General features: G+C 36.7%; 2 protein-coding genes and 1 non-coding gene across 3 annotated transcripts in view; 1 reads left to right on the top strand and 2 right to left on the bottom strand.

Moving 5' to 3' along the window:
* LOC124642249 (electron transfer flavoprotein beta subunit lysine methyltransferase-like) overlaps positions 1-7,912 on the top strand; it is a 62,178-nt gene extending 54,266 nt beyond the window's left edge. Inside the window, exons 3-5 of the mRNA XM_047180595.1 lie at positions 5,338-5,468; positions 5,794-5,981; positions 7,751-7,912. Of these exons, the coding sequence (XP_047036551.1) occupies positions 5,338-5,468; positions 5,794-5,981; positions 7,751-7,897 (466 nt within the window). The 3' untranslated portion in view covers positions 7,898-7,912. The remainder of the gene's footprint in view (positions 1-5,337; positions 5,469-5,793; positions 5,982-7,750) is intronic.
* Positions 5,683-5,754, bottom strand: Trnaa-ugc. Its single transcript has one exon. It is a non-coding gene; the product is annotated as a tRNA-Ala (tRNA).
* Positions 7,913-8,659: 747 nt separating the features above from the next.
* The window catches only part of LOC124642351 (LHFPL tetraspan subfamily member 3 protein), a 41,728-nt gene continuing 24,734 nt past the window's right edge, over positions 8,660-25,653 (bottom strand). The window contains exons 2-4 of the mRNA XM_047180748.1: positions 18,498-18,596; positions 15,671-15,817; positions 8,660-9,239 (exon numbers count right to left, since the gene is read on the bottom strand). Of these exons, the coding sequence (XP_047036704.1) occupies positions 9,046-9,239; positions 15,671-15,817; positions 18,498-18,596 (440 nt within the window). The 3' untranslated portion in view covers positions 8,660-9,045. The remainder of the gene's footprint in view (positions 9,240-15,670; positions 15,818-18,497; positions 18,597-25,653) is intronic.

Here is a 25,653-nt window from a genome sequence, read left to right as displayed (position 1 = left end):
CGCGGTTGAGGCTGGCCGGCTCTGCTGGCCAGTAAGCCGAAGCTGCGGTGGTGAGCGTGAAAACCATCTGCGACGATAAGCTCGCATGGGACCGCCGGAGCCACGAAGCGCCGGAGCCGTGACAGAAGCCATGCTTGTTGCATGCTTACTTCCATGTTGCATGCCTGCTTACATGCTGCATGCCTGCTTGCATGCTTCAGGCTTGTTTGCGTGCTTCTTACAGGAAAATAAAAAATCCAAAAATATGCCAAAATATGATTCTGTCTATAAACATTCTGAAATATGATAGTTCTGCCTTTTAATGACTACTTATATGAAATGTATGCCAAAAGGAAGTACTGACAATGACTAAAAATGTACCCGCCCCATTTTTTTTAAGAATGTGCAAGCATATCATCGGACTTGCGATCCGACTCAAGTACGTGGCGCCAACTGCAGAAGCTAAAAATGAGCCTATTGGGCAAAAAAGGAAGCGTGGACTCTTATTAAGATTTCAATAAATTACAATTTTGCATTTAATTTTATATTTTTTTGCTGATCTCATTATGTGGTAATTAATAAATAATAAGATGACTGTGACTAATAAAATGCTGTTTTATTCAGAAAAACTGCTGTAAATAATATAAAAATAGAAGCTATATTTAAAAGGAAAAAAGTTAACATGTATAATGTGCATTAAGATTGTTAGCTGTGCATTGATGAAAAAGCTTTTGCTTTAGGAAAAATCGCTGTACGCTGCGAAAATAAATTGTAGTGTGTTTAGTGATATTTTGAGTTGAATATTTTGCTGTGCAATCAGTAATTTTGATGGGAATTCGGAATTTTACTGCATAGAAAAAGGATATTTTTTGATTTGCGTTTAAATACTACCCATTTGGAAAATATCGATGAATACTTAATACCTACTTATCACAATATTTTTTGAAGCTTTACTTTACGGAACATTCATTTATTTCACTAACTGTTATTCCTAAAACTATTTTAGTCAAGAGTATTATCACTTCTTCCTCAGTCTGACAATAGAACAAATGAACAAGACCATGTGACTACCGCGTGCTACCATACTTACTCTACCAAGAAATACATGGAATAGATACCTATTTAATTTGATAAGATAATACTCGCAACAATTCAATATTATAGATAGATAGAAGTGATATTTTTATCTAGTCTGTAATTAAGGTTAATGCTGGATTTTAAAGTTTGATGACTTTTATATCCTGGCAATGATATAATACAAAAAAAATATTATTTAATCCTGTGTTTTTTAAATGGTCATGACTTTGGACAGTTTGAACTCTGCGAAGTAAATATGACTGACTGAATAACTTTCAATTTGATACTTTTTGATGAATATGATAAAATGGGAAAGTAAAACTTTGTAAAATCATTTTTGCTTATGTTTTTTTATTATTTACTTTCAAAGGTTAAATTTTACCCATTTGGAGGAAAAAGATCCAAGATATGTACTAGCATAGTAATTATATTATCGTAAATAATATATATCAATCAACAAAGGACGATGGGCGTTTTGGTACCCTGTCCAACAGTGTTGATTTTAGTACCATTGCGTAGGTCTTGGCAAGGCAAAAAATGTTTACTATGACGATTAGTCCCAAATCCTTGTCCATTTCGCGTGGCATCGACTAATAGAATGTGTAATGTTCATAAATCGTCAAAGTAGATGTAGTTCTTAAATCCAACTGTATTGAATAAAAACTGGTAAAGTAACAAAAAAACAGGAATTTGGCCTTCTTAGAATGTTTGCCTGCCCACTGCTTTAAATAAAGACTGTGCAAAACCTTTGCAGTTCACGCAGAACTAGCTTATGTATTTGATGAAAGTCTTTCAGTATCTACAATCAATTAAAGTTGAAAAGTCAGAAGACGATGTTTACATAGTACATATTACGACTCAATCTTGCTCCTCAAGAGGTGCTGAGAAAATGATGAATTTCTTCTTAAAAAAAGATGAATAGAAATGTTTTGAACTTTCGTCAAATCAGATGACGATTGTGTTTCCGTAGTAAGACTCCATAGACTATTACAATCTTTAGATTATAATAGAGTGTATCTCAAACAATGTAAGATGTATATTAACTTAGTTTAAAATTATTACACTGACGACATATGCCTCTTAATGATTTTGCATATATGGATGATATACTTGTTGCTATGTCGATTCAATTTTTATCGTCACTCGGATCGGACAGCTAATTGAGGCAAGCCCCATAGTTTTTATTATTCTTCACGTAAATACCTTTCTAATGATATATCATACGTTACTGTTGGAGCGGGTACCAAATCCCATACAAAGTGCCCATTGTCCTTTAATATCCCTGATACATAATTTAATCTAATCTTGGCGCCTCACCAATTTCACGTAAAGCTGATTATAATCATAATATCTTGTACTTCAAAGCCTGCCTAGCTAAGCACGTGTAGAAATATAGGTATAACTTAACTTATACTAAATTAGGTATCTATTATTAAAATTGTTTTTATTCGTTATCGGACACATACACAACTAGTTCGCTAGAAGTAAATGTTTACAAAAAAAAAAACTTCGCTATTGTTTTTACCCCTTTAAAGTAGACTATTTTGTGCATCCGGATAATATGCCGTTAGTCTATTATAACTGTCCTGATTTCCACCTATCTCAACACGAAGTTCCATTGAAATCAGTCAATTGGTATTATTTAATAATTACTGTTAGAGCAGTCGCAGTTACAGCAATCTAGGGTTCATTTACAAAGCAAGAGAAAATTTTCTCTTTATCTCTCCCATGTTTTGATATTCCTCTAGGTCACTCTAGCAACTGATAATTACGATCAAAGTCTACATTTAATCAGTATAAGTACTTAATTAACAATTTATTTACTTCTTTATCGATCGAAGTGCGAATTGTAATCGTTCGTTAAGGTTAATTTCCGTGTTTAATGTGATAGTGGTCATAGCAACTTGCTTTCCAATGGGTCATGGTGATAGACAAAATAATAGGTAGACGATAAGTATATAGTTAAGCTCTTGAGCACCATTTTAATTGAATACCTAATATAATGCTTGATTAATAGCCAAATTTAATTCAAAAGATAAAAATAACAATAAGCTGAAATTCAGTAGTTTAGAACATAAAGTTACAATTGAAAGGCAGAAAATTAAACACGCCCACTGTTCACATTTTCCTGTGTAAATTAAGTTAATGACGCTAGCTAGCTAATGGTAGATTGACATTATAATTTCAATTTCGTTTAAGTTACATCTCCAAAAACCAATCAAAAACGAAATATTCAAATAAATTCAAGCACTTGCTTCCAATCCTTTACCTACGCCTGCTTATCACATAATTACACAAGTAACGCGACAACTACCTAACAGCTGATTCATACCAACTCACATTCCTGCCTACCGCTGTTACCACAACAAACGCATAGAGTTCACACAGATGAGTCAACCTTCTTGCTGAGTCAGTGGACTGGGGGTCACGCCCCGTCCCGACCTTGACCCCCTACAGACGGGTACGAAGGCTGGGGTCGTTGTGAACTTGAGGCTGTTGCTAGGTTACGGCAAACTGGGAGGGTTCAGCGTAAAATCACGGATTACTTAATAGTCACTACATAAGTAAAACGTAGTTAATCATGTAAAGCTTTGCAAAAGGCAAATGATAGGTAACTGCTTAACTAGCTGTTTTCCTACGGTTTCGCCCGCGTCCTGTGGGAACTTCTGTCTCGGGAAGAGTGTAGCTTTCCAAAAAGGAAACAATTTTTTTTTCACAAAAATCGCTCATGAAATAAAACTGCTAATACTACAGGATCAATCAAATAAGCATCTAAATAATACTGTAGGGGGATTCTACGAGCACATGCGTAAACATTAAATTTACTGTGGATTATTAAATATTTATGTCATTAATGCATATGTTTGCCATTGAACTTACGTCGCAACTACGTATTAAGCTAACAAATACGCAAGCTATCAAATCCTTACTCCCCAAAACAAAACGATAAATGTCACAAAACCAAATTGCGGCAAATATTTACATCCAGATTCACAGAAACAATAAGAACTCCAAACAAAAACATCGCGAAATTACTAGCAAATGCGCGTTATTATTGCCAGCATATCTGCTTTCTCAGAAACACCCCTTTAAGGGGTGGGTTCACCACCCTTTCTCCTAGAAAAAGTTCTCAGCATAACGAGATTAGTCTGCGGCCTGAAGTCTAGAAAATACTGGACTGTTTCTAGGAATAGCGATAGTTCTAACTTGGAAATGTTCCAGAGATAATTATGCTTGATGGTCGGCCCACGCTTTCAGGGAATTTAAGCTGTTAGACCTTAAATTGTGGCTGTGATTTCAGCAGAATTCGATGCCCCTCCCTTGTTCATCGTAGTTATGGATGTTATGAGAAATGGAGCGAGGTTCGCGAATCGGTTGGGATGGGATTTTGGATAATTATTAATTCAGGGAAATGCTGTTTTCGAAATTTCCGAATAATAAACGAACAAAGTTTGATTCGTAGTAACATACATTTTTTAATAAGTAGGATGTTGTTTTAATTTGCATACTTTACATAGGTAGGTACTACAAGAGTGGCATACAGATCCAAACTTAAGTAAGTACTTATATAAATTGATACTTTTGTGAAACAAACTAATTTAGCTATATAAGTAAACATGAATTCCAATTCAATTCATCTGGAACTCTTCAAAAAAGCTACATAGGTACGCTTTGAATTAAAAACCCACCTTTTGATTAACCAAGCATTAAATTTTGCGGAAAAACCTTTAAAATCATTTCTGTATCAGTAGAAAGGTTGTTAGAATTTCCCAATAACCGTGAAACATTGCTTGTTTCTCATTCCAAGTATTGTGAAGTTTCCAAACGTCGACTGTTCTGATTCGAAGAACTAGAGCATATTATAAGCGAACTGTGAAGTCGATAATTGCCAAAAACTTGTAAAACTGCTTCCGCGAACTATCAAATTGAGTTCTCTATTAACAGATTGTAGTATATAACCCAAATTATTACAAATTTTGATTTATGTGCGAAGTTTTACTGATGATTCAGAAAGTTGGTGATGAACCCAGTCTAGCTAGTAGAAATGCTATTTGAGTCACTAGCGCCATCTAGTTTTTTGTTACTACAAAATCCTACTAAGACGAGTTAGAAACATTGTTATGTAATGAGTTCCCCGATGTTTCAATAGATGTCGCTGTCTTCAAATAAAATAATAAAACTTTTTCAATGTTTTTATAGAAAATGTACTTAATTAATTAATATTTATGTCGCAGTTCGGGATTTTCATGTTTAAAACGTGTTTTGTCTTATTATTTTCAGGTATATCCTAGATAATGGTGATCTAGTCAAGAATAGAAAAGTCCTGGATGTCGGCTGTGGATGCGGGGCGGGAAGCATAGCTGCTGCTAAAATGAAGGCCAAAAGAATAGTGGCCAATGATATTGACGATTGTAAGTTATTTGTTTATAAAATAATTTTAATAAGAGAATTTACACAGTTAGCAAGTAACTTGTATTGCACTTAAGTGCAATACTTAACTAGTTAACTAGTTTACGGACAAGAAAGAAGACAGCTAATTCTTACTATCATTCAACATAAAATATTATACACAATAATTGTTCATGATAGTTTCAATACTAATTGAAAAAGATGTCAAAAAAAGCTTGGAGATGCCGGGGATCGAACCCGGGGCCTTTCACATGCAAAGCGAACGCTCTACCACTGAGCTACATCCCCGCTTGTAACAACTGCCAAAATTTCTGTTCACGTTCACAGATGCCGTTACTGCTACTGAAATGAATGCTGAATTGAATGACGTCACACTTGAGACGAATACTGAAAACTTGGTCGGTGACCCTTGTACAGAATTTGATACAATTCTTATAGGGGACATGTTTTACGATGAAGAATTCGCCAATATATTGTTTGAATGGCTACATAGGCTCACAGCTGATGGCAAAACAGTAAGTTTTGTATTTTTATATAAGTTTTTTTTGTCAAATATTTCTTACTTAAGACCTTGAAACCATAAGAGCTTTATTGATCAGTGACAGAATTCTTTAAACGATAACAATGGACAGCATCATTTATTTTTTGATCAGCAAATCCATAAAAGATTATTTTGTATTACAAGTACCTACTTACTTCAAAATACTAGTTAAATCAACATGCTTGTTACTTTCCATAAATAATTAGAGACGAATTGTTTTTCCTTTTGTTTTTATCATTTCTGCTTTCTCATCGTGACTTCTACTCCTTGTATCTAACCTACTTATTAATGTCTTACTTATTCTTTATTGCACACTAAACAGTAAATACATACGAGATACAGACAATTATGTACAACGGCGAGCTTAACCCAGAATTGGGTTCTCTTACAGCCAACCTTAAAGCGATAGAGATATTCGATAGAGGTAGGGTCAATTATATGTGCACAACAAATATGAAATACTAAACAAATATTAAATAACAATAAACTAAACATATGTATGTAGTAGAGCTACACAATATATAAACATAATACATATAGAATATAATATATATATAAATATAATCGTATTTAATTGTCTGTCTACTCTGTTGTTATTTATTTTGATGACAAACGTATTGTTGTTATCTTACAAGTTGACTTTTCACCTTCTAATCGTTTTGATTTTAATTTAATAATTAGTGTTTTTTTGATCTGATGTACATTAGGTTAATGCTTCAGTAGTCAGTTAGATGGTTTGTGTTCAAAATATTTTTTTACAAACTTTGTCGCTTATAATCGTCATTATTTAATTTAATTGAGGTCAGGTTCATATTTCTGGATCATGACTTAATGTAGTTATTACCGAATATTAAATAAATAGTGTAAACAAATACTTAAGGTATTTCATAGTAGTTGTTTCCTGCGGTTTCATCCGGTTACCAAATGAACTAGGTACTGGGGCCCGATTCTCCTAATTTTACTTAAGCGGCATACGATTCACGTTCGACTCGATTCGACTGAGATCCAATCCCGACTCGATTACGATTGAAGCGTATTCCGCTATTTTTTCTTTGAAATAAACATTTTTATCCTTTTCTGTCATTCAATAATGAATCATTTTGTCTGCAAATGATTTACGATTGCAATATGATTGTAGAGCAAACTACCGTGTAGACCAAAATCACCAAAATAGCAGACCAATCGCAAACCAATCAAATGTCAATCGAATACGATTGGTCTTTTATTAGTAGCAGAATGCCCGATATGGTTAAAACTGCTATTGCGATCATATTGCGATTCGATTTCTATTCGATTTTGACATTATTAACTTAGGAGAATCGGGCCCCTGGCCGCATCCAGATAAAAAATATGCCTACATAGGCATGCTTTTCTCAGGCCAAAACAAACCTTCAGTATATGTATTACAAAGTACTTTATGCTCTTTTAGACCATTTATGTATCTTCATGTAAATGTTTTGGAGCTGGATGCGAGAAGCTGAAAATCGATCTCAGTGGCGTGCACTTGGAGAGGCCTATGTCCAGCAGTGGACTGCGATAGGCTGATGATGATGATGATGATGATGTATCTTCATGTAAATCGGTTCAATAGTTTTGGCGACAATTATAGTCGGACAGAAAACAGAAAGCTTATTACTTTAACTTACCTTTGTAACAGTTTGTGTATTATATTTTTGCCATCTATTGATAAAATACACCTTTAGCTTAATATCTCAACCCTACTCACCCTTATTTTTTATTCAGGTATTAATAGGCGATCCCGGTCGTCACGGACTGACGAGCAGGAGACGGGGCGCCATGACACTTCTCGCGAGGTACCAACTGTCACCACATAGTTGTATGGAAAACCATGGGTTTACGCACACCACTGTTTGGCAACTTAATAAATGAGGATTTTTAAAGTAAGATGGCTTTTTATTTATGATCTGTATGTTATTAGACCAGCTGTTTCCCTTTGGTCCCGACCTGTGGGAAGTACCTATTGCCGTACCCGGACAAAATACAGCCTGTTACTCGGGAATAGTCCAGCTTCTCAAAAGTGAAAGAATTTTCAAATCAGTTCTATAATTTCGGAGCCTTTATGCCTGTAGCACACCTCCGCTGCGAAACCCAGAGGGCGAACGAAACCGCCATAGTTTCGCTGTAAGTTGTGAGTTGTTGGGCGGCGAAACAATAGAAAAATTCCCTGCTCTAACGTACAAAAGTGACTATGACGTTGTCTCTTTCTAACATGATTTCGCTCATTTGCTTAGGCGCCGTCTACATCTCCGCCCGTTGTCCGCCATTTTGGAGCGGTTCCGCGTGTATCTCGGACGCGTCTGTAGCAATCGACAATTTTTATGAGCGAAATAGGAATCAACTGTTCTAGTTTTAGGTTTCGCTATTATAGTTTCGCGTAAGTGAAGTACTGTTGCACAGCGAAACTCACGCAGCGGTTTCGCAGTTGTTGTTTCGCAGCGCAGGTGTGATATAGGCATTAGGGTTCAAACAAAAAATGATTTCTCTTTATTTTAGTAGTATACATTAAAGAATTCATTTTGCGAATAGGTAATGTCGTTTAATCAATTAATAATAAAAAACAAAGTCCGTACATTGCAGTCTCCTCTAAAATAAAATATAGGTAGGGTGAAATGTAAATAAGTAAAACAACCATTTATCTAAACTTATATAATTATCAAATTAATAACAACAGTACATTACGCTTTCTACAAGGCACATTTTATCATAAGTCGTTGTCGAGTCGTTGATATTTTGAGGCACAACAGGGCATCTACTTAAACTACACACTTTTATTTAATTTAGGCAGGAATCTTTCTTATAAACGGACGGGAAACTTAAATATAATACAAAATCTATAAAAAATATATTTAAGTACAAAACCATCAAAAATATTTACACTTCTACACAATTATCTTACAATTACAAACTTATCTATTTGTATTTCAGAAATAATTTAAAGCACTGCCATCTAGTGGCGAGTAGCGGTACTTCTTAGTAAGTATCAAATCCAAAGTGCTCGGGTTGGCAAAATGAGTTGATTAAAGTTGATAATTATGCATAGTGTTGGCGTAGATGCCGTGTTTTGATCTTGCAGTTCTTCCAGAATAATGTGAGTACGTATCCATGTCCATTGTGGCGTGTGGGTGCATAATTAGTACTGGTTGTAGTGCAAGAGATTTCCGCGACCCGGAGACAGATGTCGCGTCGGTCACGTAACCGTTGTTCACTTCACCTGTAAGCAAAGACAATGCAGATTGAGTAAATGACACGCGAACGGTACAAAAGAAAGTGTTTGTCTGTCCGGTTTGGTAATATGGATTGGTCACGATAAGTTTACGAGTTTTTGTGACTAACCAGTCACAAAAACTCGTAAAGGTCAGGTAAATTAGCGAGTCGGAAATTGATAAATAATTATAAGTGTATTATGGGGGACTAAAATGGTATTGTTTAAATAAATATGAAGTAAAATGAAGTTTTCGATGCTCCAACCACGTCTACACATATTATTATTTGCTATTTATATCCCAGGTATCATTTAAGTTGTCGACCATGAAATAATGCAAATTAACAAAACACGATCCTAACTGTTTTACAATATAATATTGGTAGTCCCACACTTATTATACGGACTTTATGCTGCAAAGTTAGCTAATAACCACATTTTGAGAAATCTGTAAATACATGTAGAATTTTGTTTCAAGTTCATAAATAACCAAAAATTTCAAATATCTCGGAAACTACTGAACTTCACCCAAACACAGGGCCTATGAGGCCCTTTTATCAACTCCTTCCAGAAATAAGTTGAATAAAGAATGACCCTGTATTTAATTAACCACATTCTGTTCCAGTAGGTATTCCCTTCCCTACAGGATATTATTCAACTGTCCATAGTTTAACCACGTAACAATACAACGTCATATGGCTTCTGTATATAAAGGTTCATGTAACTCACACGACGTACTGATAAGACCTACTTACAGCACAATAACATTTAGCTAAAAGCTACGCGAAGACTTTACGAGATCCTACAAGGTCCTCTTGCACGCTTCCACTCGACAGTGAGACGAGAAGGTTCATTATAATAAGGTAAATAACACGTAGCAGTAAGTAACGTAATGTATAATCTTGAAGCCTTACAGAATGCATGATACTGAGTGAGTACCAGTATTTACATAGACCGACTGCCTATCTGACCCCTTCAACTCAGTTACTCCCGCTCGATACCCTTTAGTAAGACTTGTTATCAGACTCTCTGGTTCCCGACTACCCGTAACAACTGCCAAATTGTGCAAATTATAGCCTGGATCCACCAATTTTACGATCCTCATCACGATCCGTTCAGCCAGGTGTTAGTTAACCACGAGCTGGCTTCCTTAAGCCAGCTTGACCTTCAGTACTAACTGTGCAGTTGCATTTATAATATTTTGTAAGTTCAACCTTAGAGTTTTCAGTATTGCCTAGACATATACGATTTGACTGGACAGTTTGGATAAAACTGAAGTAGCCTTCAATAAAAACATCATCGGTTTCACATATTGTGTGTAATGGATATTCTGTACTGTTCCTACAGTATACCACGAGGTAACTGTGTCGGGAGGTGCTAGCATATTCATGAGATTGCTCCAGCCGTCTCGTATGCGACACACAAACTCTGCGGTATGCGTAAAGTATGTTTAACGATTCATGAACACTTGTACAAAGACTCATTTCTTATTTTATAGGTTGGAAAGTTAAGAGTAAAATACTCTGGGCCCAAGTGCTTCTTCGTCCCGTTCTTCCCCGTATAATTAGCGTCGGCACAATAATTCTCTTCTTTTCATTTCTCTCTGTCAGGCGTCATACTATCCACTCCCTTCTTATTCATGTTCTCTTTCAGACAGCCTGTCGATCTTTTACCCTAGGCACACGTTCCCCGTGAGCAAAAACGACCGTCTTTTCTTAAAACTACTGTTTACTTTGCAAGAACGTCAAAATGAAAACACCCAGTGAAAAGCCTTTATAAGAAAACTGAAGTTAATGTTGTCGATGAACTTGGGCCTTGAAGTCTATAGAGCTATCCGCTTTTAGTAAATAATGTTTTTCCTCTAACTGTCAGCAGGAAGTACCATAAATGATAACCCATCGTATTTGAAAGCCTAATAAAAGACTTACAATGTGCTAGACAGCTTCGGCTTTGATTGTTGGCAGAAAGAAAATACGCCCTTTACATAAACGAAATCGATACATCTCAATTTACAACTTGAACCCACAACACTTTCTCTCAATAAACACGAACAATCCCACAATTCGGGTACTTCATATGAAATGTTAGTCGTTTAAGCAGATTTTCCCATTGTTCTTCCTAAATTCATCACTTTCACTATCTTTTATGTCATTTATGATGTCGCTCAGAGTGCGTGCGATCTCATTATAAATGAACACGCAATGTTTTATGGGCACGTTGTACCTGTAACTACTGTTATTGTTTCCTGGTTTGATTGTTCTTACACATCTGTGATGGTTGCATGACGTTTAAGTTAATTTGATTCATGTTTTATCCAATTAGCTGATGTAGCTTTGATAAATTGTTGCCCTTCCTACTTATATTAATTAACATTGTTTTTTTTATCCTATTAACATCTGTATTAGGGTCTACGTGTTCGTTCTCCATTTGATTAGCGATAGAGATTTGTAAATTGGTATTTTCGATTAGTTGCTCTGCTTGGTGACATTTATGATAATCAGTCTTCTATCATATTTAGTTCAAGTTCCATTATTATGTTCCACCAATGACATCCTTTCTTTGATATTCAGTTCATCTCATGAATACCGCGTATTCTTTCTATAATTTACTTAACACACATAAAGTGTTCGTGCTAAATATTCTGTACGACTTCGCTTATATTTAAAACCTGACATGTGTATAGTTTTATATTAGAAGGAAGTAGTTAGAAACATCGTTATACAGTCTCTTATTAAGGAAATGTTCTGAAGAAATGTAATAACTTTTAATAGCCAATGTACGAAGCTTTATAAGTGATATTATAGCAGTTGGTTGTTATGATATAACTCATCAACATGAGCCTTTTTTCGAAACTTAAAAGTTAGATAACCTGATGAATGTTATAAATTGCAAATTATTAAAAGCTTGATATAATCTGTAAAGTTAGGCAATCCGACAGTCTCGAATAAGATTCTTCCTAGAATTTTTTGGGCACAAAACTCAGCATGGAACTTGTCACTCAGATTTGAGAAAGTGAAATGAACAAACCTAATAAAGATGTTAGTCAAGATTATGAAATGAATAAGTATTGTTTAAAAAGGACATTGTTCCGGCTCCATACATGTTCTGCCTAAGAACCGTTTGAATGGAAAGTGACTTCTATAAACTCTTAAAATTATATGGAATCCTATGAAATAAGTTTTCACGAACGGACACTTCAGGAAACTAAAATAATTACGAAAAAAGTTAATATTTTGAGGTTATAAATAAAAAATAACCAAGCTTGCGTGAAATATCAGAGTATAGTGTTATCAAACTACACTATACAAAATATCAACAATACTATGTACAGCTCTATATGTTCTCTTCTAGATCTAGGAAAAGACTACTCTACTAGATACTAGGAAAAGAGATAGTAAATAGTCAAGTTTAAGATAATTCTTTGACAATGATCATTTTATAAAGTTGCATTTTCTGTCTGTCCCTATGAATGCTTTAGATCTTTAAAACTACGCAATGGATTTGGGTGCGATTTTTTTTTATTTTTTTTTTAATATATAGAGTAGGTCAAGAGGAAGGTTAACACCAATGTTTTATATTGCCACCGTGCGAAGACGGGGCGTGTGACTAGTTTTCATAAATGCTTAGAATTTTTATGAAAAACAACTACCTAAACGCTTTTGCTTTCAACGTTACGTTTCTTAATATATAGTGAATCCACTTTGGATTTGTGATAAAACGTATCCAAAATGGAAGAGTTCCATTCACCACAATTCATAAAATATCGATATTATTACGATAGAGAATTATTTATTTAAATGATTGATACTACTTTTATATTAGTAAGTTACCTAGCTATCTACATGCCATAAGGCGGGAATCGAACCCGCGGTCTATTACCAAGAAGGTACAGACCATACTAAAAATGTCATTACCACACAAAATAATTTAACAGTTAAAGTAAGGTTTACCAATAACAATGAAAGAGGTTTTCGAGGATGTGCAATAAAAACAATATTTATATTCAATTAAAGGTTTTTAATCATCAATATTTCTCAATAATATATTATCTAAGAACTGAGCAGGGGGTTCAATTGAGTTTTGGTATCTCGCCCAGCTTAAATACCAGATAATAGTCATTATGTGGGCACAACAGCCCACTGTTCTACGCCCAAAGATACAATTGCAACAGTATGCCTGATGGTAGGAGCTTCTTACAAAGTACACAATTGCGTCCAACAGTGCATTGCATCTTATTATGCTCGACTGCTTGAGACCAACACGTCGTACATATAAGGTCATGAGCTTCAACCTGTAATAATAAATACAAAAAACATTAGTAAATATCAAGTAACTTGCAATTGTGGCAATTGATTTGAAAACCGAGAAATTGTGTGCTTATGAAAACATAAGTAGGTAGTAACATTCTTATCAAAATTAGAAAAACACTTTCGTAGACCACTTACCATACGGGGAACGGTCCATTGTTGTATGCAACGAAGTATATCTTCGTTTTCTAATACCAAAGAACCTCCAGCAGATCCACAATTTATACAATATACTATATTCTGCATCCATTGTTGTAATTATAATATAACTAAATTCGATCACAGACAGAGCAATATCCGAAAATGCTAGTAAAATCCAGTTCTTCACACAAAGCCGAGTCTACCAAGTACGCAATCTAATCGGAGTCCGTAATCAAGCCAAAGTTGTTAGAATAAAACCATGAAACGCATAGAAAATCACAAAAGAAACGATAGTCGCAAAGCTATCAAACTGACTTCTAGCAAACTGACTGAAGTACACCAGTGTTGCCAATTACGAAAACTATAATCCTACTCGAGTGCCAAGCTAGAAATTCGCGATTTCGCTCAAAACCATCTTAAAACATTATACAAATACTAGTTTTTTTCTAGCTAGTCAGTTTAGGTATTTAAATGAATAAAGTGTTAGCAACTAATTTTAATAACCGACTTCGGAAAGGAGGTTCTCAATTCGATCCGTATTTACCGAAATCCCGAAAACTTCCGAAACTGGCAGCACTGGCCGACGGAAACATTTTATAAGGCATCAATAATTGTGACCCTACTTTTTATTTGGAATTTTTTTATTTGAAGTGTCCGTGGAATACTAAAATATGTTTCAAACAATATAAAAATAAATAAAAATTATAGTATAATTTATATTCACATCGGTTCTTAGGCCAAAATTGAACAATGTCCTTTGCGCTATAGACACAGATGTTGTAGATAATGATGAGGGAATTGTCAATAGGATAGAATAGGAATTGTCAATTTTACTACTTTATTATGAAAGTTCTAACCACATACAATATGAACAACGCGAAAGCCATAGAGCAAACGCTAGCTTTCAATTAAGAATTCGAATCAGTGCAGCTTAAGTTACAATTCAAATTCAGCCGAAGGGTTGCAAGATCTAGTCACTAATTACAACTCACACTGCGTATTCCATCAAACCACCCTTACAAACACAGATCTAGTATCTGTGTATCCTTCCCACGGAGGAAGAAGAGATGAGCAGAGAAGCCATAATGCAGGTAGGTCAGGCGCCTTCTTCTAGGTCAAATACATACCGCGGACACGATAAAAACGATCAGTTACGAGTGATCTGACGACGCGTTCAGGTTATTTAAGATATCTTTCAACGAATTGGTATTGGTATTACAGAAAAAAGTCGTGTCCAAAGAAAACGTAGGTATACGGGCAAAGATAGTAACGTCTCCGCACATCCGAATTTTGGCGCGCTACTCTCTCCGTTATGGCATCTCCGCTACCTTTCCTTCCTCCGTGATCCTTCTTTACTAACACAGTAACACACAAACACAGTGCTGACACCGTGTCGCTGTGTGCGCGGCAATCAGGCTGGAAACGCATTATGGCGTCGCTTGCGCAATTCTAATTGTTCTGCTCTTGTTTATGTACTGTGTGGAGGCTTTTCTTTGTTTATGTTGTTGGGTTAGCTTGGAAGATGTTGTCCTTACAGGGAAGACGGGTTTGGTGTTGTATCTCAACTGCCTACGTCTTTTTAGAAACAACTACACGCTTTACAAACAAAAGCACACCGATTCTGGTTTTGGTTACGGTCGAAACAGGCGTCACGTATAGAGGGAGGAAGTGTTAGTCTTTTATAGACCAAAACCTACGTTTGCTTTTTCTAGAGGCTTTTGTATACATTACCAGGGTCGGGAAACTAATTTGACCTAGCCCACGGCCACAGCTATGACAGGCGTCGGCTTTAACCAGCAAAGTTTGTTGCTGTGTCTTTTCTCAACATCATCATCTGCCTAGCCTTTTCCCAACTATATAGGTATGTTGTTGGTTTCCAGGCCAAACAAATGCAGCTGAGAACCAGTAACCTGGACAACCCTATACCCCTTGGTAAGACTAGTTGTCGGAAAACCCACACCAGTTCACAAACCCAGTTTTCTATATCCTTACCTTTATAAAGCGAAGGAGGCGGGTACCCGCTGTCAGGCTGCAGTCGCACGTGACGCGTCGCCAGGATGAAGGCGAGAGCTGAGAGCACGATGCCGTCGAGGCAGCCGATCACTGCCAGTAAGTATGCCCAGCGTATGTGGCACCGACCTGGGGAGACATAGACAAGGATCGTGAGGAATGTTGGAATGATGTCGTGCTGTCTTGGATTTAACATGTATTAAAGCTAAGAAATGTCTAAATGTAACTAAACTCGACGAGAAAGAAGCTATTGCTAGAATTTATTCTAATGATTTGCGCGAAAGACATTTTATCTAAAAGATGACACACACTCTGTGGATGACACATATGGTACAGACTTTCTTGTTTTTGATAGTCAAACGGTTTACCAGAATATTAAAATTAATCAAACCATCTACACAGCAGAGCAGCACAATGATAAAAATATCAAGGCAATAACAAATCATTTCTTCGAACCGATCCACAGTTAAATCACAATCAACCAGGACATTTCGAAGGTCGGTTACTATCTAATTCATCTTCAGCGGCTGACATTTTCTCAGCATTCCAATATACCTATGAAATCCCTACTAATACATATTTTAAATGCGAAAGTAACTCTGTCTGTCTGTTTGTTACGCTTTCACGTCTAAACCACTGAACTTATTTTATAGTTCGGCCATTCAGAGAATGCGTTCCTGACACGTCGCGATTGAACTGACGACGTAACTTTGCAATGGCGTTGCAGTTACGATAAAAATATTTTTGCTGGTTGTTTACCGTTTTAACAATTGAGGAGCATTAAAACAACATTATTATATCAATAATCAATGAATGTTATAATTTTGTGCCAAACTGAGTGTCAAATAACTTGGTAAACAATATTTTTCTAAATCTATACTGCGCTATTACAAGGTTATGTCAGCGGTTTATATTTTGTAGTGCTGTGCTAAAAATAACAGGCAAGTATCGTAATCTGTTCTTATACAGTTATAATATAAAATAATACGTTTTGATTTTCTTTTTAAGAATTGGAAAATAATGGACTATAAGACTTAATTATAACTTTTATGAAATATAAAAATAAAACTATGACCAAACCGCATTTTTATACTTAGATTAAAAATGGTAACCCCAAATGGCGTTATGGGCCGCCATTTTGTGACGCTAAAACAGTCGTCCGTTGTCGTTTCGTGCGCATAGACCACGTTTTTCAAGTGTTTTCGATCTGTTTTTATTTGATTACCCGGCTTTTGTTAGACCGAGATATCAGGATTGATTCTGTTATTGATAATAATATAATTATACATGTAGGCGAAGATGATGATGAAGACACCACCTCCTCAAGCAAATCGGAGTCTGATTAATATTCTGTTCGCACATTCAATTCAATGTACTTGTAACAAAGAATAAATAAAACAATTTTATTATATGAATATTACCTTTTTTTGGTTTCCACTTAAATAACTAAAATATAAAACAAATGATTCCGCCAATTTAAAACGAAAATAATCTTAAAATAATGCGGCGGTTCATTTTGAAGGAACGGTAACGAACTCAGTGTTATGTTGTGCCCATCACTAGTCGTGACTAACTGATAGGTGTCAGGAACGCATTCTCTGAACGGCCGAAGTATAATTAGGTACAGAGATAGAGTTGACCTTAGGAAAGAACAGGATAGTTTGTATCCCGGACTTTTGAAGAATTCTCTTGGAAACGCGATATAACCGAACTCGACGCGGGCGATGCCGCGGGCGGAAGCTAGTAAGATATTATAAGTCTTGCAAACTTTATGTAAGTAGTCCAAGCCTATGTATCCGATTAATTCCAAACCGATTTTGCGCAAAGATACCGATTTATTTAGAATCGATATTAGAAAGATGCAGGTTGCGAGTGAATGCTGTGATGAAATTCATATCAATGCCATTACACATTAAGAGCACACACTGCAAACTTTTAGTCGGCCCACAGTTTATTTGAGCTCATAAATCAGTATTTAAGGGTGCATATACACGGTGCGTGTAGCCTGCGCATGTTGAGGCACATGCGCAGGTTACATGAATTTTAAAAACGTGCGGGTCCAGCGACTTGCGCATGTACCAAAGCAAATTAACCGTGCTCTTGTCACTTGCACATATTAACTTGCTCCAGCTACATGCATCGTATAGACGCACCCTAAATGAATGGTAGTACGCACATAACAACGATCAGGTATTTGGATATCAGGCCGACTAAAAACTGATTATATTCGCGGTTTTTCTAAAAGAAAAGAAAAAGATCCAGCCGACTGTTCAGTCTGCAGTGTGCAGTGTTTGATCGATATCTTAGAACTGAAATCATGAAACAATGTTTTAGATCTCAAGGTTTATTTTGTAATATTATATTGTGGTCCAACTGTAACAATGTCTAGTTATCTATCCATTATCTCTTTTGAACTAAGTTTCTAAAGCGTGTACTAATTTGGTGGTGTTCTTTGACACTTATAATTACGTATTCGTGAGCATTTTTGTAAGCATTGGTACCTATTGTCCTATGAAGTAGTCCTCTTTATTTATCATTTACTTATCAGACTACAGAGAAATTATCTTAAACTGTTTTTAACATCATTGTCCACCATAGTTGGCCTCATTAAAACCCAGACAGTTGGCGCTCTTTTTTAACGACGTCAAAAATCATCAAATGCTGTGGGTTAGCAGCGGTGAGGGAGTGTCAGACTCTTACTGACTAAAAATCGTCGTGTTCCGTCGTACGCCTTTTATGTACCAGGGCCGCGGTATATCGCGGTAACGTTTGAAAGACTGACCATCCTCCTAGTGAACAGTAGACTGACCTATGTTATACTGATCTGCAGTGGGCCCGCATGTCTCCTGCACAGCCGTCTCGCTCCACCCAGCCGGGTAGACTGCAACTCCTGCCACCATACTCAACGCTGAAACAGAAATAAAAACATTTGAGATAATAGTCAGGGGAATCAAGCTGGATAAAGCCAATAAATAAAGATTATCTAACTCTTGTAGGTTTACCAAATGGAAGAAATTCCTTTTCTTCTGAGGACTGGCAAAGCGGTATGTACAGCATTTCGGAATTTCTCGGCATAATATTTAGAAAAGTAATACTACTGTCATTCCCGCAGGGACAAAAAACGAAAACCTTAAAAAGCTTAAATTGATAGGTAATGTGTATGCATTATGTATTATTAAAATGAACGAATTAGTTAACCATGAAGTGCTGATCCGAAGTATCACATCATCAACATGCAACAAAAAACCGTTTCCCACAGACAAAAACATCTTCATAAACCACATTATCTATACATATAATAAATCTGTAGAAAAGTAATTTTTGTACATTGAAGAAATTGACAAAAAAAATAGCCAGCATGTTAAAGGATAACTAACAGAACCCATTTCCATCATTTTTGTCATTTTTGTCTGTTTGTCTGTTTGTCTGTTTGTCTGTTTGTCTGTTTATCTGTTTGTTTGTTCGGGATTCACGTAAAATCTACGAATTAAATGCAGACAATGCTTATATACAAAAATTCTACGTAACTTGGGGTATTACTTAGTTTTTGTTTCATCGAAATCGATTCACTCTATCAAAAGATATGATTAATTTTGTGAATTCAAGATGTAAAATATAACGACACGCAATCTATTTGTCAAAACTCTACATTTGAATGTTGTACTTATATTAGTTGATCGGCCTATTATTAATCTTTACACAGAAAATCACACCTTTATAAGTAACTTCGGAAGAAAAAAAAAATATGAAAATTTTGTTTAGCCAAGGTTAAAGTAGCTCCATCTGTGGTCAAAGGAGCGAGGTAGTAAATGACAATATTACCATACATTCTTTATAGAGGATTATTATTTCAACAGATGGAGTTATGTATTTTCCGTAATTCACCATATTTTAACACGTAGTGTAATTTTTCGATAGACATTTCAATAATGTTTGTCAGTTTGCCGTGCCACATCAAAATCCAACTATAATTATTACCTTGATGAAAAGAAAATTAATAGTTCTCAGCCAAATTTAAAACGGTGCCATCTAAATTATTTTTTGAACATTATGTCAAAAATGATGACTTTAGTGGAACAATTAATTATCATTTAAAGTTACAGATGGAGTTCATATCAGGATTTTTTCATAAACATAGTTTAGCTTATCTTCCACTAATGTGGTGGCCTTAAAACAAATTACTTTGAGTGAGTAGTATTAAGTAGACCTTAATTATTTTTTTTGATGCAAAATATGTAAACTTTATCCTAGAAGAAATGAGGATCTATCTCTCGCAAGCGCTGCTAAGCGTGAGGAAGGTAATGTAGGATTCTGTAGCTTTAAAAACAAGCCCAGATACAAAGTGCAGATAAGAAATGGGAGCTCTCTCTATTTAATACCATACACACGTAAAATGCTTTATGCTTCTGAAAACGTACAAATTACGCGCCGCATACCAGAGACATGCTTACTTTCAACTTCTGATCGCAAATACACTGTTCACGATTACGAACAGTCTCAGTAAGACCCGAGCCAAGTCTAAAAACCCTAAAAAACACCTTTTATATAAAACTACGTTTGATGTCATTTAATCACAAAGACAGAATTGTTCTCTGTTGCAAATCCTATCCACCTATATCCTATCCTGATCCAGAATGCATTGCAGGTGTGCATTGCACAAAAACCAATGGTATCCTATTCGAGAAGTCAAAAGAGTTGACCTGCCAACGTCAGCTTCTGCGCTAAGCAAGTGTTCTTAATAGTGCCATCAGAATTACATTCATCGTTGAATGAGGTGAATAAATTTTCAGAAACCACAATAACAGTAGGAGCCAAAGCGTATTATCACTTCATAGAGCTCTGATTGGCCCCAGGTGACCAAGTCAGGTCCGATTTGTTCGTTCATCAGATCTTTGAAAGTGTTTCGGTGGATACTTACTGTCGTCCTGTTTATGTGTGACACAAAATATGGTATATAAACGTCCTCCGCAAGAGCGAAATTTTCCGGGTGTGCGGTAGTGACGCACAGTATACAACACTTATGTTTCTTTTGATTTGTTGGCTCCACCAAGAAATGACAAATTGCGAGCGTACATTCTGAAAATCTTGGCAAAACTACAGGTTTCAAGTACGAACACATGAAGTGGACTCTCACAGATACGTACATTTTGCCTATTCGTGAACTAATGCAAACATTTCGGTGGAGTCCCGGCTTAGGCCTCCCCCACGTTGCGTTGCGTGAGCGTCGCGTTTTGCTGCCCTGCGGCATTTGCAGCGCGCTCGCGGCGCGCACGCGCCGCTCTCCTTGACGTTTAACTGCTAAGGCGTTTAGCGGGCGGCGGGGATAGCAAGCGAAGAGGTAAGAACGCAACTCGAGCGCCGCGTGCTCAAAAAACTATCCTACCCTATGCGCCTGCTGGTGATGATGACTCATTTTATCATCCATCCAGCTATTCCCCAACTATGTTGGTGTTGGCTTCCAGTCACCGAATCTGTTTGAGTACCAATATTTTGCTTGGAGCGACTACCTATCTACAATCCAGTCAACTATACAAGACGATATCCATATTATGGTAAGACTGACAGACTTTCAGGCTTCTGATTAGTCGCAGCAGCTGCAGAAAATGTACAAATGACAGCTTTGTCAGACTCAAAGCATGTAGACATAGATTATAGCTGTTTCCTGTGAAAATTATTTACGCACCATCTATACATATAATAAATCTGTAGAAAAGTAATTTTTGTACATTGAAGAAATTGACAAAAAAAATAGCCAGCATGTTAAAGGATAACTAACAGAACCCATTTCCATCATTTTTGTCATTTTTGTCTGTTTGTCTGTTTGTCTGTTTATCTGTTTATCTGTTTGTTCGTTCGGGATTCACGTAAAATCTACGAATTCAATGCAGACAATGCTTATATACAAAAATTCTACGTGACTTGGGGTATTACTTAGTTTTTGTTTCATCGAAATCGATTCACTCTATCAAAAGATATGATTAATTTTGTGAATTCAAGATGTAAAATATTACGACACGCAATCTGTTTGTCAAAACTGTACATTTGAATGTTGTACTTATATTAGTTGATCGGCCTATTATTAACCTTTACACAGAAAATCACACCTTCATAAGTAACTTCGGAAGAAAATAAAAATGAAAATTGTGTTTAGCCAAGGTTAAAGTAGCTCCATCTGTGGTAATCTGTGTTAAATAAAATACATAAAATTTGTCAAAGGAGCGAGGTGGTAAATGACAATAAATTACCATACATTCTTTATAGAGGATTATTATTTCAACAGATGGAGTTGTGTATTTTCCGTAATTCACCATATTTTAACACGTAGTGTAATTTTTCGATAGACATTTCAATAGTGTTTGTCAGTTTGCCGTGCCACATCAAAATCCAATTATAATTATTACCTTGATGAAAGGAAAATAATAGTTCTCAGCCAAATTTAAAACGGTGCCATCTAAATTATTTTTTGAATATTATGTCAAAAATGATGACTTTAGTATAACAATTAATTATCATTTAAAGTTACAGATGGAGTTTATATCAGGATTTTTTCATAAACATAGTTTAGCTTCTCTTCCACTAATGTGGTGGCCTTAAAACAAATTACTTTGAGTGAATAGTATTAAGTAGACCTTCATTATTTTTTCTGATGCAAAGTATGTAAACTTAATCCTAGAAGAAAGGAGGATCTGTCTCTCGCAAGTGCTGCTAAGCGTGAGGTAGGTAGGTAATGTAGGATTCTGTAGCTTTAAGAACAAGCCCAGATACAAAGTGCAGATAAGAAATGGGAGCTTTCTCGATTTAATACCATACACAAGTAAAATGCTTTATGCGTCTGAAAACGTACAAATTGCGCGTCGCATACCAGAGACATGCTTACTTTCAACTTCTGATCGCAAATACACTGGTCACGATTACGAACAGTCTCAGTAAGACCCGAGCCAAGTCTAAAAAAACACCTTTTATATAAAACTACGTTTGATGTCATTCAATCACAAAGACAGAATTGTTTTCTGTTGCAAATCCTATCCACCTGTATCCTATCCTAATCCAGCATGCATTGCAGGTGTGCATTGCACAAAAACCAATGGTATCCTATTCGAGAAGTCAAAAGAGTCGACCTGCCAACGTCAGCTTCTGCGCTAAGCAAGTGTTCTTAATAGTACCATCAGAATTACATTCATCGTTGAATGAGGTGAATAAATTTTCAGAAACCACAATAACAGTAGGAGCCAAAGCATATGATCGCTTCATAGAGCTCTGATTGGCCCCAGTTGACCAAGTCAGGTCTGATTTGTTCGTTCATCAGATCTTTGAAAGTTTTTCGGTGGACTTTTTTTACTTACTGTCGTCCTGTTTACGTGTGACACAAAATATGGTATATAAACGCAAGAGCGAAATTTTCCTGGAGTGCGGTAGTGACGCCCAGTATACAACACTTCTGTTTCTTTTGATTTGCTGGCTCCACCAAGAAATGACAAATTGAGAGCGTACATTTTGAAAATCTTGGCAAAACTGCAGGTTTCAAGTACGAACACATGAAGTGGACTCTCACAGATACGTACATTTTGCCTATTCGTGAACTAATGCAAACATTTCGGTGGAGTCCCGGCTTAGGCCTCCCCCACATTAGGCGTGCGCGATCCTCGGGCGTGTGAGTAGCGCGGGCGTCGCGAGCACGCTGCATGAACGTCGCGTTTTGCTGCCCTGCGGCATTTACCTACAGCGAGGTCGCGGCGCGCACGCGCCGCTCTCCTTGACGTTTAACTGCTAAGGCGTTTAGCGGGTGGCGGGGATAGCAGGCGAAGGGGTAAGAACGCAACTCGAGCGCCGCGTCGCTTGCACTCTTCACACATGCCGCAGGGCAGCAAAACGCGACGTTCATGCAGCGTGCTCGCGACGCCCGCGCTACTCACACGCCCGAGGATCGCGCACGCCTAATGTGGGGTCAGCCTTACCATAGTGAGTAAGTGCACAGAAAATCCCCGTCATACAAGTGTTTCTCCCCAGTAGTGAAACTATCCTACCCTATGCGCCTGCTGATGATGATGACTCATTTTATCATCCATCCGGCTATTCCCCAACTATGTTGGTGTTGGCTTCCAGTCACCGAATCTGTTTGAGTACCAATATTTTGCTTGGAGCGACTACCTATCTACCTATCTTCAATCCAGTCAACTACACAAGCCGATATCCATGGTAAGACTGACAGACTTTCTGGCTTCTGATTAGTCGCAGCAGCTGCAGAAAATGTACAAATGACAGCTTTGTCAGACTCAAAGCATATCATCATCATCATCATCATCAGCCTATCGCAGTCCACTGCTGGACATAGGCCTCTCTAAGTGCACGCCACTGAGATCAAAGCATATAGACATAGATTATAACTGTTTCCTGTGAAAATTACTTACGCACCATACGTAATAATTTTCCAAATTGGCTGACTAGATCCAGAGATATTCACAACGTCACAAACTTTACTTCTTTTGTTTAGATAAATGGTCACATCCACAACACAACCTTGATCAATGAATCTATGCGACTGCTAAGTGCTAATCCTAATTATACTGTCACGTGAAAGAATGCACCTACGGGATAAGTAGTATTTTGACTATTCTATATTGCCCACGCAGACGAAGTTGCGGGCAACAGCTAGTACGTAATAATTTTCCAAATTGGCTGAACAACGTCACAAACTTTACTTCTTTTGTTTAGATAAATGGTCACATCCACAACACAACCTTGATCAATGAATCTATGCGACTGCTAAGTGCTAATCCTAATTATACTGTCACGTGAAAGAATGCACCTACGGGATAAGTAGTATTTTGACGATTCTATATTGCCCACGCAGACGAAGTTGCGGGCAACAGCTAGTCTATACTAATATTATAAAGCTGAAGAGTTTGTTTGTTTGTTTGAACGCGCTAATCTCAGGAACTACTGGTCCGATTTGAAAATTTCTTTCAGTGTTAGATAGCCCATTTATTGAGGAAGGCTATAGGCTACTTTTTATCCCGGTACGGGAAGTAGTTCCCACGGGAAGCGGGTGAAACCGCTGGCAGAAGCTAGTAACTACATATTTCCCTCGCTCTAGTAAATGGTAGGTAAGGAGCGAACTGGCAAGTAGGCAGATCGAATTTAATAAAGACTAGAAAGTCTATACTGAAGATGATTAAAATTCATAATAAGCATAAACTATGCGTGGTAAAATTGATGATAGTTAGATTAAACATTAACCGTCTTACCACAAAAACTTTTAAACGTCAGTTTATGCCTTGTCTAAAAAAATGTCAAATTATGACGTTGACATATGGTTCATTTTGCAGCCAAAATTTTATTAGACAAGTGTAAAACAGGGTTTAAAGTTTTTGTAGTAAGGCCCTAATTAGATAGTATAGTACCTAAATTAACGATGAAGCTAACTGCTATCCGTAGTATCATATCACCAACATACCACAAAAAACCATTCCCACGGACAAAACAATCTTCACAAACAACATATTTCCTTTACTCAAGTAAATGGTAGGTAGGAGCGAACTGGCAACTAAGCAGATCGAATGTAAACGGAAGCCAGTGGGAACTGGGAACTGCAGGTGTAAACAATACACGGTATTGTTTGACTCAAGGCGCCGACTGGTGCTGATACTTGCAAAGATACCGGAGATTGGGGGAATTTGTTAATTGTTGCCGAATTGAGGTTTTTGTTTTAAGTTTTATTTGAGGTGTTAAGATATATGTACTTTAAGGGCTTTTAAGTGCTAGGTAAGTGTCAAGATATGTAGGGTTTTTAACTAGTTCGGTCATCATCATTGGCCACAGAGGATCTTGGTCAGATGATTGTGGCAGTGCTTGTCTAAGCGGTTATTAGTGCCGCAAGCACTTTTTTTGTGGCTAATAAGCCACAAAAAAAGGTGCTTAGGTATATGATGAAGCAAAATAGGCGGATTATTGCTAAACTATAGATA

The sequence above is a fragment of the Helicoverpa zea genome, chromosome 24, assembly GCF_022581195.2.
Source record: "Helicoverpa zea isolate HzStark_Cry1AcR chromosome 24, ilHelZeax1.1, whole genome shotgun sequence".
NCBI lineage: Eukaryota > Metazoa > Arthropoda > Insecta > Lepidoptera > Noctuidae > Helicoverpa > Helicoverpa zea.
This window is presented reverse-complemented; position numbering and strand designations above follow the sequence as displayed.